At 42.1% G+C, this 16,875-nt stretch overlaps 2 protein-coding genes across 5 annotated transcripts; both read right to left on the bottom strand.

The window, feature by feature from the left end:
• Nucleotides 1-1,658: 1,658 nt before the first annotated feature.
• LOC108145381 (ATP-binding cassette sub-family G member 4) lies at nucleotides 1,659-6,485 on the bottom strand. 4 transcript variants are annotated; one of them, XM_017270803.2, is made up of 10 exons: nucleotides 6,387-6,485; nucleotides 4,387-4,642; nucleotides 3,968-4,091; nucleotides 3,825-3,915; nucleotides 3,672-3,773; nucleotides 3,470-3,615; nucleotides 2,897-3,410; nucleotides 2,666-2,834; nucleotides 2,351-2,607; nucleotides 1,659-2,295 (listed from the first exon to the last, which is right to left on the bottom strand). In XM_017270803.2, the coding sequence occupies exons 2-10, from the start codon at nucleotides 4,592-4,594 to the stop codon at nucleotides 1,867-1,869; spliced, it is 2,040 nt and encodes a 679-aa protein (XP_017126292.1). In that variant the 5' UTR covers nucleotides 4,595-4,642; nucleotides 6,387-6,485; the 3' UTR covers nucleotides 1,659-1,866. The 4 variants fall into 4 exon arrangements, with proteins under 4 accessions (XP_017126292.1, XP_017126284.1, XP_017126268.1 ...); XM_017270795.2 differs by lacking the exon at nucleotides 6,387-6,485 and adding an exon at nucleotides 5,194-5,608; XM_017270779.2 differs by lacking the exon at nucleotides 6,387-6,485 and adding an exon at nucleotides 4,727-5,152.
• A 2,037-nt stretch (nucleotides 6,486-8,522) lies between these two features.
• Nucleotides 8,523-16,047, bottom strand: LOC108145360 (ATP-binding cassette sub-family G member 1). Its single transcript, XM_017270756.2, has 7 exons — nucleotides 15,577-16,047; nucleotides 12,809-12,926; nucleotides 11,815-12,004; nucleotides 10,821-11,654; nucleotides 10,589-10,757; nucleotides 10,428-10,528; nucleotides 8,523-10,363 (listed from the first exon to the last, which is right to left on the bottom strand). Exons 1-7 carry the CDS (start codon nucleotides 15,758-15,760, stop codon nucleotides 9,863-9,865), a joined length of 2,097 nt encoding a protein of 698 aa, XP_017126245.1. The 5' UTR covers nucleotides 15,761-16,047; the 3' UTR covers nucleotides 8,523-9,862.
• Nucleotides 16,048-16,875: the final 828 nt, after the last annotated feature.

The following is a 16,875-nucleotide window of genomic DNA, read 5'->3' as shown; positions in this document are numbered from 1 at the left end:
ATTATATTCCGTTTGCAATCTTAATGTAATGGCCTAGTCCCACAGAGCACCATCCACCATCTCTTTGAAATATGGTCCGTAAGGTTTTCTCGCCAAAAAATGTTCTGGTTATTCCTTGACGGTGGAATTAACGTTTCTAGCCAATATTTGGACGATGTTTTTTCGGTGCAACGCTAAAGTCTTGGCGCGAATGAATTTGAATTGACATGGCGGCCATATTTGTTTCTGTGAACTATAGGCGTCGAAAGAAAAGAGCTCCCTATGCAGCAATTTGAATATAGAGAAGACATAATCCATTAATAGAAAGTTCAAATATCCATTTAACCACTAATCCATTGCACCAAAATAAAAAAATTATTCTAAAAAGGTTAGAGTTTGAAGACCACCTTCAAAAAATTCTGCTTAAGCCACGGTGACTTTTGATGGAGGGTGGATTGTGGCTCTGTGGGAACACCAGTCCACCATCCATCAATAATCCCAACCGTTACGCTTGGATGGGCTCTGAGGGACTGGGATATAAAAGCTAGAGACTTGAATCTTTCGTAAACTTCCCTTTCTATGTCTACGCATGTCAAGTTCGATCGGAAGTCTAAATCTTTCAAACAATCCTGTCAAAATTGTATAATTTCACCAACCGAAGTTAACTTACTTTCTGGTTTAGTTCACCGTTAATAATTTTATTGATTCCCAATTTAAATTTAAGTTTTGAAGAGCCGCCAATAGTTAAAAGAATACTATCGATATATCGATTGATCATTATCAGTGATCGATTGATGACGGGGACGCCGTCTGTCATAGTTTTGATCTGTTTGTTTAATATTCGCGATCCTTTAAATTTTAAGCAGCATCAGTAAACTGAATTACAAAATACAAATACGGATTGTTTTAGGACATACCTCCGGCTGTGGTGTGAAGGAAGAAATAATTCCATCTTGTGGTATCATATTTATTGCCTGGAGCGCTAGGGCTCCTCTTTCCAAAAGCAGCATATAACAGTCTCAAGTCTTATGGGATCGTCGAAGATTTCTGCAGTCACAGGACAAACAAAAAACACAAATCTTCCAGCGGAGAAGCTGAGGTGCATCTGCAAATATGTGTATGTGTTCCCAACTATTTGCCATGGCCGACAAGGAAATTTTGAGCTGTATTAAAAAAAAGCGCGTGAATACCCAAGAAAAATTTTTTTGGTGGCCAGGTAAAATGTTTTTGTTGTTCATTTCATTTAATAACCATCAAAACTCCTGCAGTTATCTGATCTACTACTTAAAGGATTTTAGAGGCTGTTTAAAAATATCTGGTGGCGCAGGTAAGATGTAGTAGGTGCTTTAAGTTGAATAGACTAATTGGGAACAAGTCGAACTTTAAACAATCACTAGCAGCACACGAGTTTAATTGAACTAAAATAATGAACCCGATTGTGTGTAGGTATATTTTCATTTTAAATTTATAAGCGTGCTTTTCGGGTGAACCATCTGAGCCAGAAGCATAGCGCGTTTTTTTTACCCTTTACATATTTATAAAAACTTATTTTTGTTTGTCAAATCACATTAAGGCGTAAAGGAATACTCTGGAACTAAATAAATTGTATATAACTTTATAATATTTATTTAAATCTGCCATGTCAAATGCTGTCCCTGAATGAATTCTTAGTCAAGGGATTATATAATTATCGTTTATTTTCTTATTAAAATTTACATCTAATCGAATATTACTCATTTACCTGTATAAATGTTTTATTGAAAATTATAATCTAACTTACAAGTTGTTCTTTAAGAAATTATGGCCTATTTGAATTGAGTTAGACTGACCATCGATCCCGCTTTAAATTATTTGTATAGCACCGGCACCAACAGGTCAAGTTTTTGTTTAGTAATTGTACGAAGTAAAGTTAAAATATTTAGATAACAGTTGTAGGACGTATAAAAAAATCGGATTAGCCGCCGATTTTTTAAGCCGCTGCCGTATCATAATGTACGCAGCAACAGTAAAAAACAAATAGAAGCCAATCAAGCAGGTGAGAGACCACAAATAGTGCATGTCCTCGAAACCTAGAAAGGCCAGCAAAACCTTGGACTTCTTAAAGGAGCAAAAGATTTCCGTGTCCTCGCAAATTGTGTCCGCTCTTCCGTAGTCGTACAGGGAGGCAACTAGGCCTTCCATACTGTGGCGCAGGAAACTTAAATGCATCAAAAACCTCATAAGAGGGGATATGTAGGTGCCTCTGCCATACCCGATGCCGTGTATCGAAAGCAGAATCAGGGGCACGGCTACCACTGGTCCCATGAACATCGCATTCTGGAAGAAAAGTGATCTTAGTAGGGAAACAAACAGGGCGGACACAAGCGCTTACCACCAAGCTTAGCCTACTAGAGATCAGCAAGCCAAAACTGTCGGAAGTCAAGGCCGTAACGAAAGCTATTGTGAAAAGCATTGCAAAACGGAACCATTCGAGTGGCTGGCTGGACATTAAGTACACAATGGACAGATAAATAATGGCGAGGACGAACATGGATGGCAGCTTGGAGGAAACCATCGCAGCGTAATACGAGCTAAGGCGGTACCATTGGTTGTTGTACTCCCTCTTCAGCAGATTGATTTCCGTTGGAACTATGTTGGACAACATGTATAATAATAAACTCATCTGTTCGAAAGAAAAGGCACTCACAGTATAGGAGCACTGGCATCATAGGCAGGTACAGGTATGCTATCACGATAGTGAACATGAAACCGAAATTGAAAAGTGCTTTAGAGGCCGACGTTCCCATTCCAAAGTAGAGCGACCCCACCAGTAACGCCAATACTATGTTCATGTAAAACTTCAGCTTAATGTACGACTAAGGAATTGAAGAAAATATAACTATTAGAGCAATGCTATGTGTTTCTCTGGGGCACTCACTTTGTCCCTCCACATTTGGATTAGCATACGCACTAGTAGAAGCTTGTACTGCATCCACCAGCTACACTTCGCTTGCAAAAGTTTTGGGCTGATCTCCTCTTCAAATTGATCCATTTCGTAGAACGAGGATGCGCCCGAAGTGGTGTCGGTTTTGGTGGGAGTCACCTTGCCATCCTTCGATGGAGGAGTCCAGCGCGCAACTTTGCCGTTGCCAACGGCCTCCACCATTGGATTGTGATAGCATTTTCCGTACTCGAGGCATGCCACTTCTATGATAAAATCTGCCGGGTTGTGGGTAATTGGACAGCGCAGCCCCAGTTGCTGCATGTAAGGCACAATGTTGGAACCGCTCCCCTGGTAGATGCACTGGCCTTCGGCGAGGACGTAGACAGTGTCGAGCATTTCGAATATCTTGCCGGATGGCGTGTGGATTGAGCAGATCACAGTCCGTCCCCCGGCGGCCAACATTTTGAGCAGGGCAATGCACTGAGAGCTCGACAAATCATCCAGGCCGCTATTCGGAATCGGGTGGGACGTTAATCATTTATTTTTTATTTGTCTCCATATACTCACGTCGTGGGCTCGTCTAGAAAAATGACGGGCGGGTTGTTGACCAGCTCGAGGGCAATGCACAAACGTTTTCGTTCACCGCCCGAAAGCTTTAGAGCCATGGTGTCCTTGGATCCTTTTAGTCGAAGCATTCCCAATATCTCGTCAATCTATTTGAGGTTGGGGTTAAAAACAAGAGAAAGAAATGTCTTACAATTAATCTTACCACTTCTAGCTTTTGCTCAAGGTTGAGTTCATTTCCCAACTTAAGGTTTGCCGCCAAAAGCATCATTTCGTGCACCGAAAACTGCGGATCCAAAACATCTGTCTGTGATCAAATACATTGTTAGCTGAACGGTCATAATTAAACGCCTCGTACCTGCATTATGTATCGGGACATTTTGCGAAAGACCCGCATATCGCGTGGACTGCTGTTGACTAATATATCTCCAGAATATCTAACGGCGCTGCTGTAGAATATTGATGGATTATTATATAGGGTTTCGAAAAGTTGCGCCATACCCAAATCCCGCTAGCAGGTTCAGCAGTGTGGTTTTACCGGATCCTGAAGGTCCCATAATCGCAGTAAGCTCATGGGAGTGGAACACCCCGTTTACTCCCCGCAAAATTGCCTTTGTCTTTGAAGCTGCAGGAGGGCGAAGCAAAGTTAAAGAGTTTTATCTCAGAATAATAATGATTCATTGTCTGGTAACTTAGCTTTTACTGACATGCATTTCACCGCAATAAGTGTAGAATTAGCTGGAATAATTGCCCTTTAATATGTGCATTTTCTGCATCAGAAAACAATAGGTTTGTGGGAGCAGCAATTACTTTAAAAATTAAGTCCAATTGTCGTTCTTACCAACCCATTAGCAGACACGAATATATTTTTTTAGCAATTACCCAACTGTAATGAGCATGAGCAGAACCTAGCCACTCACCATTGGCCTGATCGGGGACTTCATAGCTTAGTTCCGTAAAGTGCAAATTAACCGTTGGCCAAGATGGCAAATACTTTAATCCGTTGACTGATTGAAAGTCCTCCGAGTGATCGGGTAGTTCAAGGCTGATTGCGTTGATATCGCTGCTATATTGAAGCGAGCTGTTCTGGGAGTTTGTGCTGCCTTTTAAGCTGCTGGCGGTTTGCATCTTGAAATTCCTAGAGTACGTCGTTGTTTCGATGCGATGTCATTGCTCCTAGTGAGGGGTATATAAATGTTTGATAACAAATAATAAAATCACTTCGCATCTGAACAGCTTATAAAAAGTTATTTAGTTTACCGTTCGCCCAATGTTAAGCTACGATGATAACCTTTCGTTGGGGTATATGATCGTACTGAAATTTTTTACTCGGTGCTGTCATTTAATGGCGCAGATTCATTTTTACAATAAGAATCAATTAGTAAACAACACAGTACAAAAAAGTTAATAAGTTTGTTGGTTTAAACCAGTTTGTCAAATTTATCTCGCTTATTTCGTTTGGTTGCTTCTCCAGTCGAGTTAATTATGAGTGGCATTTTAATTTTTCTTGAACCCAGTATTTGCATTTCTAAAAATTGTTTACGCGTATCGGGGACCACGAGTAGCGCCCTCCCTTCGTTCTGAAAACGAACTTCACACTGACCGAAGAACCATTTAAATAACATTAATTTCCCCGAATGAAGCGAAAACGCGCGAACGTTGTCTCTAAGCACAGCCCGGAAAAAACTTAGATTTTCAATTGATGGGAAGCAGTACACAGTACTTACACGTCTGACAGCCCGCTCGAGTTCTGAACGAATGACTGGCGGTCTGATTGAGGAACCGGCGGTCTGGAGCTCGGGCTGTCCGTCTATTCCCCGATCGAACCGGGTGTGGGGGAAAAGCAAGAGTCACGGACTGAAGGCTGAGTAGCCTTAGTTGCGCCCAGCTGCCAGAAACTGGGCAGTAGTTTTGCTATGCACCCACTGCATCACAGAACTTTCGGAGAATTTCAAGTGTTATCAGCGAGTAAGCGCTTGGCAAAAGTTTTATTCGATGCTAGAACTGAGTAGCTAACTGATAGGCGGTCAGTGCGGATGCGCAATATGTACGCTACTCTTTTCACTCTTTTCACTGATTGCGGGCTTCATGTGCTGGTTTCCGCAACGCTTTGTCTGTGGCAAGAATATAGCGGCAGTTTTTAAATACAAATTTATTCGTGCTTCGGTCGGAATCGGGTGCGTGACCATTGGCCCCACTTTTTGATATCACTTAATCATATGTCGAATAGCGTCGCTCGCTGCCTTGCGAATGCTGCTTTTATTATGCGCAAGGTGTGTGTCTATCTTAGGTTGCCTAGGGTATACGATAGGCGACTTGCCGGCAAATCTTTGTCTTTTTCATTTTTGACCGTTGCTGTGTGAGTAATGGCGCATGTTAATGCATTGAAGCGGCGAATGTTGAACTTTGTTTCTGGTGGGGGAATGATAAACATGATAAACACCGCGTTTTTTAAATATATGCACATATGACTATAGAGTAACCATTCACAAATATATCAGCACCTATTTATTTTTAAGGTATGCGCTTTTCTTTGCAAACAAAAATCATTACAAATTATCTTTACAGAATAAACGCCTTGTTCAGAATATAAACATATGTCTGTTATCTTTAAAGTCATGTACCGATTAACCGCTATTTAAATACTGGGCACTGATTACAACTGCCTTGGCTGACCCAGAAATCCATTAAATAATTGACTTGGCTTGTGCCACATAGTTGCGTGGTAATCAGTAGTCTGTAATTTCTAACTTGTATTGTATGCACGCCTGCAAGAACTCTCGCATTCTTGCAGTTGTTCCCGACTTTCGGGTTCAACGAACGCGTTTAGTAGCGGACACCACTGTTTTTACAGCTGCGTAAATGCACCAATTAGAGGCACTCGAGTTTCAGAATGTGGATTGGCGATTGTGGCACTTACTCCACTTTCTTGCCGTCGTTGCTGCAGTTGCTGGCTTTTCACTTGCTTCCACCAAGACATTAGCGAGGAGACGTCGACTTGTTGCATCGACGACGGCAAATGTACTAAAAGCGATTGCAGGAAGAATGCTGCTGCTACTAATAAATTGGCATGGCGCGGGGACCAGCACAATACAAATTCTTCTGCCCTTCTAGGCAGAGAAGCGACGGCTGGTTCCTTCGTTGGAGTGGCTCAAAAACGTGTTTGGCAGCCTCTGGTATCCGCTGCAACAGGATAGGGACAGTCTATTTATACAGACTTTTTTCGCAAATACAAATAGGCGAACGTAAATATGCCCACTTTTTGGCCCATAAATATAATGATTTCTGAGTTATATTAATCAGCAAAGAAGTTTGAATTCCGCAAAATATTTCTTTGCATGAATTTGAAAATTCATTCGCTAAGGGCTGGTTGGATTATGGTGTTATGTTAATCAGCAAAGTAGTGTGAATTCCAAAAAATATTTCGTTGCATGAAATTGAAAACTCGTTCGGTAAGGGCTGCTAGGATTTTGGTGTTACTATACAAACCATTTCTTACACTTCTCAAGCGAAATTTTAAACTAATGGCGAAATAGTTGTTGCAGTTGAAAAAATGTACAACCAATTAGTTTATTTAAAACTATCAAAGCATATGTTTTTTTTGTATAAATATATATTTGATCATAATATGTATTTATTAGTTGTGCTCTTATAACAATCTGCTTTACTTTCTTGTTCATCATTCAAACTTGGTCGTTTTAAACTGTCGGAAAAGCTCTCTTGGGATCTGATCGCGCTATATGGCAGATGGCGCTGCAAGAGCTTTAACACAACAGCACTAGCCAAGAATATATATACTTGATCAAAAAATTCCACTTTCCAATTTCAAGAAAAACGGAAGCTTAATTAACTGACGAGTGAATTTGCCTGGATCATTTCAAATTAGCATGATTTTGCCTTGTTAGTGGCGATGTTTTCATAAATTTAGTATTTAGAAAAATATATACGAGTATATTAGTGTAGGATCAAGTTTTCCTTTACTGTGTTACAAATTTGACCAACATTATAATGCCCATTACAAGGTAATTAAAACCAGTTTTGTGTATAAGTTTTTATTTTCTCCAAGAATGCACTATTTATAAATACAAATGTGATTATAAAATATGTATATGTTGCAGACACTTAAATACCATTTGAATTTGTTGTAAACCTGTATTAAAAAGTTAGTGTAAATTAATTACAAACAGGCTTATACAAGGATTTATTTTTTTTTCTCATTTTGTTTTGGGACACAATTTGTGTTTAAAGGTTTATATTGACAGACATTTACAAACATTTACAAATCGGTAAACACATCTGAAAAGGAAGGAAGGAAGAAATAATTCCATCTTGTGGTATCATATTTATTGCCTGGAGCGCTAGGGCTCCTCTTTCCAAAAGCAGCATATAACAGTCTCAAGTCTTATGGGATCGTCGAAGATTTCTGCAGTCACAGGACAAACAAAAAACACAAATCTTCCAGCGGAGAAGCTGAGGTGCATCTGCAAATATGTGTATGTGTTCCCAACTATTTGCCATGGCCGACAAGGAAATTTTGAGCTGTATTAAAAAAAAGCGCGTGAATACCCAAGAAAAATTTTTTTGGTGGCCAGGTAAAATGTTTTTGTTGTTCATTTCATTTAATAACCATCAAAACTCCTGCAGTTATCTGATCTACTACTTAAAGGATTTTAGAGGCTGTTTAAAAATATCTGGTGGCGCAGGTAAGATGTAGTAGGTGCTTTAAGTTGAATAGACTAATTGGGAACAAGTCGAACTTTAAACAATCACTAGCAGCACACGAGTTTAATTGAACTAAAATAATGAACCCGATTGTGTGTAGGTATATTTTCATTTTAAATTTATAAGCGTGCTTTTCGGGTGAACCATCTGAGCCAGAAGCATAGCGCGTTTTTTTTTACCCTTTACATATTTATAAAAACTTATTTTTGTTTGTCAAATCACATTAAGGCGTAAAGGAATACTCTGGAACTAAATAAATTGTATATAACTTTATAATATTTATTTAAATCTGCCATGTCAAATGCTGTCCCTGAATGAATTCTTAGTCAAGGGATTATATAATTATCGTTTATTTTCTTATTAAAATTTACATCTAATCGAATATTACTCATTTACCTGTATAAATGTTTTATTGAAAATTATAATCTAACTTACAAGTTGTTCTTTAAGAAATTATGGCCTATTTGAATTGAGTTAGACTGACCATCGATCCCGCTTTAAATTATTTGTATAGCACCGGCACCAACAGGTCAAGTTTTTGTTTAGTAATTGTACGAAGTAAAGTTAAAATATTTAGATAACAGTTGTAGGACGTATAAAAAAATCGGATTAGCCGCCGATTTTTTAAGCCGCTGCCGTATCATAATGTACGCAGCAACAGTAAAAAACAAATAGAAGCCAATCAAGCAGGTGAGAGACCACAAATAGTGCATGTCTTGGTCGTTTTAAACTGTCGGAAAAGCTCTCTTGGGATCTGATCGCGCTATATGGCAGATGGCGCTGCAAGAGCTTTAACACAACAGCACTAGCCAAGAATATATATACTTGATCAAAAAATTCCACTTTCCAATTTCAAGAAAAACGGAAGCTTAATTAACTGACGAGTGAATTTGCCTGGATCATTTCAAATTAGCATGATTTTGCCTTGTTAGTGGCGATGTTTTCATAAATTTAGTATTTAGAAAAATATATACGAGTATATTAGTGTAGGATCAAGTTTTCCTTTACTGTGTTACAAATTTGACCAACATTATAATGCCCATTACAAGGTAATTAAAACCAGTTTTGTGTATAAGTTTTTATTTTCTCCAAGAATGCACTATTTATAAATACAAATGTGATTATAAAATATGTATATGTTGCAGACACTTAAATACCATTTGAATTTGTTGTAAACCTGTATTAAAAAGTTAGTGTAAATTAATTACAAACAGGCTTATACAAGGATTTATTTTTTTTTCTCATTTTGTTTTGGGACACAATTTGTGTTTAAAGGTTTATATTGACAGACATTTACAAACATTTACAAATCGGTAAACACATCTGAAAAGATATTAAAATATAAATTTTTTTGGCAAATAAAATGGGTATTGATTTTAATAACTTATATTCCTGTTCGTTTCTTACATCAAAGATGTCGTGCTTCCTGTCGTTTGATTTGATCACTTGTTGTACATTTTGCTTCATCGGCGGCTGAAACCAAGCTTACGTGAGGTGTGAAAACTATTTGTGTTTTTATCACCTAAACGTAATTTTTGCAACTAAACGACTAAAAACTAGGCAAAAATAAATTTTACAAAGATAATTGAATAAGAACCCAAGACGCTTTGAAAACTAAATAGTAGGTACATAAAAAGCTTTTATAACCGAAAACAACCAATAGCGTTAAAGTGCCTATCGCACAGTTTTTAGCTTCCAGCGCAAGAACAGGTACGCCGAGATGCGCAGCACCACGAAGATCACAATTAGAGCCACAATGTCTAGGGTAAAGTTGGCGTTCACCATGTCCAGTTCTTCCAGCGTCGTAGTGGGAGATTTGAAGTGGCAGTAGGTCTGGAAGCACCTCAGCTTTTCACGTCCGTACCCGTAGGTAGCCAGAGCAGTGCCCTCGAAACCGTATCGAATGTACGACAGATAAGTGATCCACCGTAGATACACTGGTATGGCGTCAAAGGACACAAAGAAGCCGGAGAACAATAGGAAGGGCACGGACATGACCGGGGCCAAAAAGACACCGTTCTGCACGTTCATGGCGGCACCAACCACCAGACCCACGGACTGGGCAACGAATGAGATGAGCAGGCATGCCGACAAGAACATGGAGAAGCGGAAGAGCTCCCAGGGCTGTGATGTGAAGTAATATACGATCGACACGTAGATGACGCAGAAAATTGCCTGAAAGAGAAAGTTATCAGTAAGCAGTTACAGTGGCTCTTTCTAGCACCTGTGTGCAACTCACTTGAAACGGTAGATCTGCTACTGATATAGCCAGATAGTAAGACTTTAACGAATACCAGCGATTAAAGTTTTCTTTTAACAAAACGGGCATCTCGAGCGGGACTAAGTGTACGAAAATATTATTTGAAGGTAGATATATAATTTACTTCTAGTTTGTCTTACATGACAGGATCGTAATGGTCATAGACGTATACATAAGGAAGAGCATGTTAAAGAACAAGAATCCCAGGTTGCTAAGAACTTTAGCTCCATCATTGCCGATGTCGTAGTAGAGGGCGCCAATCAGGAATCCAACCAAGAGATGAGCAAACAATCGAAGATACATAAGTGTCTTAGAACAGGAATACAAAGAGTAAGTCAACGCGCAAAGTTCCTTCCAAAACATTCGACCTACCCAATCGCGGTAGCTGAAGAGCAGAGTTCGCTTAAGAACCACCCAGAACTGGTGAAACTGAGATGTCGGGTACCGCTCCGGCGATGTGATCTCCTCCGTTAGCAAGGCCGTTGTGCAGTTGGCGGACTTCTCTACGTCGATCATGGCATCTCCCTTTTCGTTGGTTGTGACCAAGGCGGTGCTTGCGTTGCCCTCCTTCACAATATCGTTGACCATGCCGTTGAGCAAGCCGTTGTTCAGGGTGAGGTTATCCTCGTATTTGCTGCCACTGACGTTCGAAGCGTCGTTCTTGTCCAGAACGGCCCTCAAGTTCTGGACCTTTACTAGATCGTTGCGAGCCTTTAGGCCGGCGTAGTCCGCCGACGATCGGATGTCCCGCTTGCCGTTGTCGATGGCGTCGACCAGTTTGCGCGTATGGTCGCCGTGCTCCCCGCAGGACACCTCGATCACGTAGCTCGCCGGGTTGTGGTAGCTTGGACACTCAAGGTTCAGCGTGGACAGGAAGGGTACCAGTTGTTTGGTGCTGCCCTGGTACACGCACTGACCATCTGCCAGGGTGTAAAGCTGGTCGAACATCTCGAAAAGGCGAGCGGAAGGCTGATGAATAGTGCAGATGACTGTGCGTCCGCCGGCGGCCAGCATCTTCAAAAGATGGATGCACTGGAAGCAGGTTGAGCTGTCCAGGCCGGACGTGGGTTCATCAAAGAACATTATGGGCGGGTTGCTGACCAGCTCCAGGGCGATTGAGAGGCGCTTCTTTTGGCCGCCGGACAGATTGCGAGTCATCGTGTAGCGGTGCTCGCTTAGGCTTAGAGTAAGCAAGATGTCATCAATCTGGAAAAGACAGCAGGTTGGAAGCCATTGTCATTTTTAATCTGTTTATATTTAGTTGGATATAGAATTTTCATCTGATCAAGCAGCTAGGATTAACGCTGCTTACTTGACAATTTGGTATTGTTCCGTCTGTCTCGGTCTCGGTTTCTTATTGACTTACCATTGAATGCTTCTCGGGCTTCGAGAACTTCTTGCTAAGTTTCAGGTTCGTCGCCACAGTCATCGCTTCCTGGACTGTGAGGTTTCCGTGCAGCTGATTGTCCTGCATGATGTAGGCGGACAGCTTGCGGAAAGCACTGAGGTTGCGTTCCGCACCGTTCATGGTGACGCTGCCTTCGATGCTCGAGGTTCTGTGTGTGCATTGAAATAACAAGTGTCAGTAAGATGGTTTTCACTCCGGGGGGCATTGCATAGTAGTTTGTCCTCCGAGTTAACATATTTAAATTTTTTGCAAGATCGGAAAATTGTTTTCTGAAACCGTTATCATGGGCAACGTGTATTGCAAATAATCGGACGTGTATTTTATTGTGTATATCGACGTCCCGTTGTATGCGGACACTTATTTGATATACTAAGAATATATATGTGCACGCGATCGAACAACTTGAGTCCGAAGTCCTCAAACTAGTAGCGTATTCAAAGTAATAAAGCGCGGCGACAACGCTGATTACACTCGGGTACGATATATCACAAAAAATAGATTTCCTACGATTCATTCAACCGCTCGTATCGTTTCAGGGCAAGCGGCTGACCGCTCCTGGTAACAATAGCAACAACTGGGCAGGTTGATTGAAATGTTTATGATTATTATGCAATGCAGCAAAATTTAGCGTTTTCAATAAACGAATAAAGATAGGCCTGGCTAAGGGAAGTCGCTGTGTATCAGCTCAGTATGTGTCGCGCATAAATAAATAATATAATAACAATGAAGGCAGATCGCGGAAAGGTCGGCGGTTCAAGCTCCGAAAGAGGCAGAGTGCTTATCAAGTCGCACTTATTTTTGTTGATAATACAGGGCTGGCTAATAAATACATATACTCGCTCTCGCACTCGTTTTGCCGTATTCTCGTGTGCCGTCTCAAGGTCAGATTCGGTGATGCGGGTTCCAGCAGCTTCAGCAGACACTTGAAGTGAATGCAAATGTACAAACTTACTTGTAGCCGGACAAAATGTTGAGCAGCGTACTCTTGCCAGCGCCCGATGGTCCCATGATGGCGGTGAGCTCTCCCGACCGGAGGCGTCCACTCACACCCTTTAGAATGGTCTTGGCATCTGTAACAAGAGACAAGAAATTAGTGCTTGGGCCAGTCTCTCGTTAAAACTACAAATAGTTGGCAGTTTGATTGGTCTTACATCATTGAACCCAAGTGCCTCCACTCGACTGCGGCTCCGTACAAACTTACAAATAAAACGCTAGTTGCATTGGTCATCGGACGAGCAAGTGTAGAGCCGATAGATAAACAAATTTGCAAAGTCTGACAATCAAAAGGCATAACCCGGTCATTGGCCCCACCGAGTTTTTCGCCTTCCTCCTCACAGCCATTCGGATTTCCGAACACTGCAAAAATTGTATGAATGATGCTTTTAACAACCAAATTAATAAGACTCAGAAGCCTTATGAGCCCATTCCGGTACCTATGATTCGTAATTAGATTACAATAAACTGACAGCTAAAACACATCCACCGATAGAATGAAACCCGTCTGAAATTCTTAATTTGTCGTCCTGGAAATATTTGGCCTTAGAATCGGTAAGTTTGCGCAATTTGTCTAAATGGAACTGCTCAGATGCGGAAGTGCCTTATCAACATCGTATGTCTATGGACCAATAGACTTGCACGGTAAACCATCTGCGCTTTACGGAAAATGCTAATAAACCCGTTTTCTTGGAGGCACGCGAGTTACTTTCCGGCTTTTAGTCTTGCCAGAAGATAATTTAACCATTTCATCGAAGTCAGATAGTGGAAGACCCAAATCGCGAAGCTTTACGATTTAAGTCATAACTGAACTTAAGAGTTGGTTTTAACTGACAATTACGAAATATTTCAGTTCAGGCTCAGGCGTGTCATAACCACGACTAGTACCGTGACCTGCTCAGAAGTGAAACTTGAGATATATTAAGCTCGTGCAGGGGCTGTAATTGTTTTATTCGACGGCTTACTTAATGCGTCGCACATTGAAACTGACAGAGAGCTTCAGCTGTCAGGCGTCGACTAGCTAGTCGTAGTCGTAACTACTAGCTACGCAACAACTCGCATTGAACTGTAGCGTGAATATTGCCGGTACTTGCTTGGAAGTCGGCTGTAATAACGCCAAAGCTGGGGCCAAGCTTGACAAACGTTAGTCGAACGCTAAGGCCAACTCGTAGCTTTGATGTTTATGGTTGGATTAGACAACAAGTGCTGCCATTCAAATTGCCCAAGAAAAGATTGGGTAAAATAAGTCCCAAGGGCACTGCGGTAGCTTTTGTGAATTCTACTCTTCAGATTCGCTCGTCCAGTGGCACTTATACTTGGGCATCTGAGAACACCCGCAGGTAATCACCTCCGCCTTATTGTTTACTTCAAAGTTGCACAGCTAACAAGCCAAAAACACTGAATTCCAGCGGTTGCCTCACAGCTACTTCTGTTTTATTTTGTATACATTATAAGCCCACAAACTTAGCACGTATCTGAGAGCATCGTGCCATCTGCAAATCTTTCGACACTCATTGGTCAGTGTAAATACGTCTGAATATTCGCATATTCTGAACGACTTAATTGAGTCGGATGGCCGACCTTTGAATCTTGTGGCAATTTGCGGCTGTGCGAAGTTCAGGCTGCTGCCGCCTCGAATTACTATTGCTCTTGGCCGGGACGGGTCGTTCGCATCGGCCTTGTGCAGCAAAAAACAGGCTCTGACAGTATCTTATTTCCAGCCGGGATGCACCGACTCGTTATACAGTGGCTGTCCTTGCCTCTGTTCAATTTCGTTAAAGGCAAGTCCAGCAGTCCGATTCAAACACAAGGGGAGTGGGTATGTGTATGAGCTTTTTATTGATTGTTGGATATCTGAGAACAAAGCAGCTGTATCCGTTTGAATACCCAAATATTGGGAATATTATCGCCGTCCCGTAATTCCAAATTCAAAATGGCCCCTAGGGGCCACTCCCGTGAATACAGTTCGCTGCATTTCCTCGGCCTGTTAGTGGAGTGCTTAGCCCTCAAACCGAAGCCCACCACAAATAGCTATCCGGTTATGACTAAACCCTAATCGCTCTGCTAACACAACAAGCACAACCGACATCAGCAAACAAGCACTCAAACTAGAAAAAACCTCTCACTCCGGCACGACAACGTAGAATGTTTTGCTCATTAACAGCGCCGGACCCCCACTCTGCTCCACCCATGCTTCAAAGTGGATACACACAGACGTGAATACAGAGAGAAGTGCGAGTACATGGCTCGCATTCCAGATGCTATAGCATCGAACCAACTTGTTGACTGTCTCACTAGCGAAAAAAGTTTGTGTGGGCAGTTACTTCGCGGCTACTGGATGTTGATTTAAATGTATTTGGCGCGGCTTATCGCTGTGGAACCCGTGAACTTTGTCCGCCAGCCGCCTTTGTGTAATTGGGAAACGATTTCGACGGGACAACGGGTTACAATAGGCGATACAATCCAAAGTTCTCCCAGTCGCTCGCAGTGTGGCAACCGTGATACTGCTGCCAGAAGAACAAAGAAACCAGAAACCAGCACGACGTGAAGCGCAGCTAAAGCGAACAAGTAAAACCCGCTGAAGCTAGCGAAGTTCGTAATAGCAACAATGCGCTCTGAAGATGGAGTTCTCCATGGCACATGTGGGAGAGCACAACCCAGTTCTCGGGACCCCAGCACAAAGAAAGCGAAAACGACGCGAGGTTCTGCCAAATAGTGGGTACTTACTGCTCCGATTTCCTTCCTTGACGCGGTACGTCAGGTTGTGGAAGGCCAGGTCCACCGCCGGCCGCTTGGGCAGGTGCTGCAGGGTCTTCGGCTGGGCGGGCACTATCTGGGCCTTTGGCTGACCCGCTCCGGCGGTGCCCAGCCTATTGTCGTTGAGCAGATTTGCATTATCGTTTTTAGTCATCTTGTCAATCAGTCAATCAGTAGGGGTAAAAAGCAAAATGCAACCACTGAACTGTGCGCTGTGTTGTGTGTATTCTTTGTAACTTTGCACTGACGGCAATACTGTAGCCCCTGCTGCCCTTCGCTTCCGTTAGGGTTTTACGTTTGCGTTCACGTTCACGTTCTCGATTCCACCACCGTGTGGCCCGGTGAGAAAAATTTTCCACCCGTCTGCTCGAAACGGAACTCCCGCTTCTCGAATGTTAGGACTTGACTCTCTCGCGCTGCGATCGCAAATGAACTAAACAATTGCGCGGCAGTGGAACAAAGCCAGAAACTTAAGCGACTGCTGGCTGAGTGTGCCATCGCATACACACTCGCAGCCCCATTGCCGGGTGATGTCGTTGGCCAGAGTGGGATGGCAGTAGAGGCGCCAGTTCTGGTTTGGATTCTAGAGAGACTATCGAGCGGCGGAGAGAACGTGACTGCTCTCTGGGATAGCGCGCCACTCTCGTAAGAGCCACTGGATTCTTCGAAAGAATCTCTGGGGAACTGGTGATAGGCCTCTTATCTTTGAGTATATGTAGCTAATTATGCCATTTGCTGATAGCGCACCAGCCTTGTGGACAATGTTTTTAGCCAGCCTGCACTTCGATAATCATATCAGCTTTTGATAACATGGTGTTTAAATCCTGTTCCCATGGTTTTGAGTCGCAGGCGGGATGTAATGAACCCCAGGAATCTTAGGTGCACGAGCTACTGATATTTACAAGTTTTAACTACAAATTCATGACCTGGTCATGACTCATTAGTGGTTGTCGGGGCTTATCTAGGGGTGCCAATCTAAAGCTGATAGGAGTCGATAAAGGGGGTGAACTTTGGTACCATTAAATGTTTTACGGAAAAATAATTAAATAATAATGGTTGGCAGTAACCGAAGCAGCAAGAAATGCCATTGCTGTTAAAGACAGCAAGCCTGACAATATGACCGTTTTTAATGGGCAACTTGTGCGACGTAGGAATGTCACCAGTTCCTTCCTTTTTATGTGGCATGAGGTCATTTGTAGCACTTTATTTTCTGAGGCGTGGGAAGTCCTTAGAACTTGGCTCGAACAACTGTTTTTTGGGTATAAATAA

This window comes from Drosophila elegans, unplaced genomic scaffold, assembly GCF_018152505.1.
Source record: "Drosophila elegans isolate 14027-0461.03 unplaced genomic scaffold, ASM1815250v1 contig_814, whole genome shotgun sequence".
Classification (NCBI taxonomy): domain Eukaryota; kingdom Metazoa; phylum Arthropoda; class Insecta; order Diptera; family Drosophilidae; genus Drosophila; species Drosophila elegans.
Note: the sequence above shows the minus strand (reverse complement) of the source record. Positions and strands in the feature narration are given on the sequence as shown.

Coding starts and splice junctions, on each gene's coding strand:
- LOC108145381 (XM_017270803.2), bottom strand. CDS start 4,594: ATGCAAACCGCCAGCAGCTTAAAAGGCAGCACAAACTCCCAGAACAGC. Junction 2,608..2,665: donor GATGCCAGTGCTCCTATACT/GTGAGTGCCTTT, acceptor TGTCCAACATAG/TTCCAACGGAAATCAATCTG. Junction 2,296..2,350: donor CTAGTAGGCTAAGCTTGGTG/GTAAGCGCTTGT, acceptor CTTTTCTTCCAG/AATGCGATGTTCATGGGACC.
- LOC108145360 (XM_017270756.2), bottom strand. CDS start 15,760: ATGACTAAAAACGATAATGCAAATCTGCTCAACGACAATAGGCTGGGC. Junction 11,655..11,814: donor AGCCCGAGAAGCATTCAATG/GTAAGTCAATAA, acceptor TGTCTTTTCCAG/ATTGATGACATCTTGCTTAC. Junction 10,758..10,820: donor TCTTCAGCTACCGCGATTGG/GTAGGTCGAATG, acceptor TCCTGTTCTAAG/ACACTTATGTATCTTCGATT.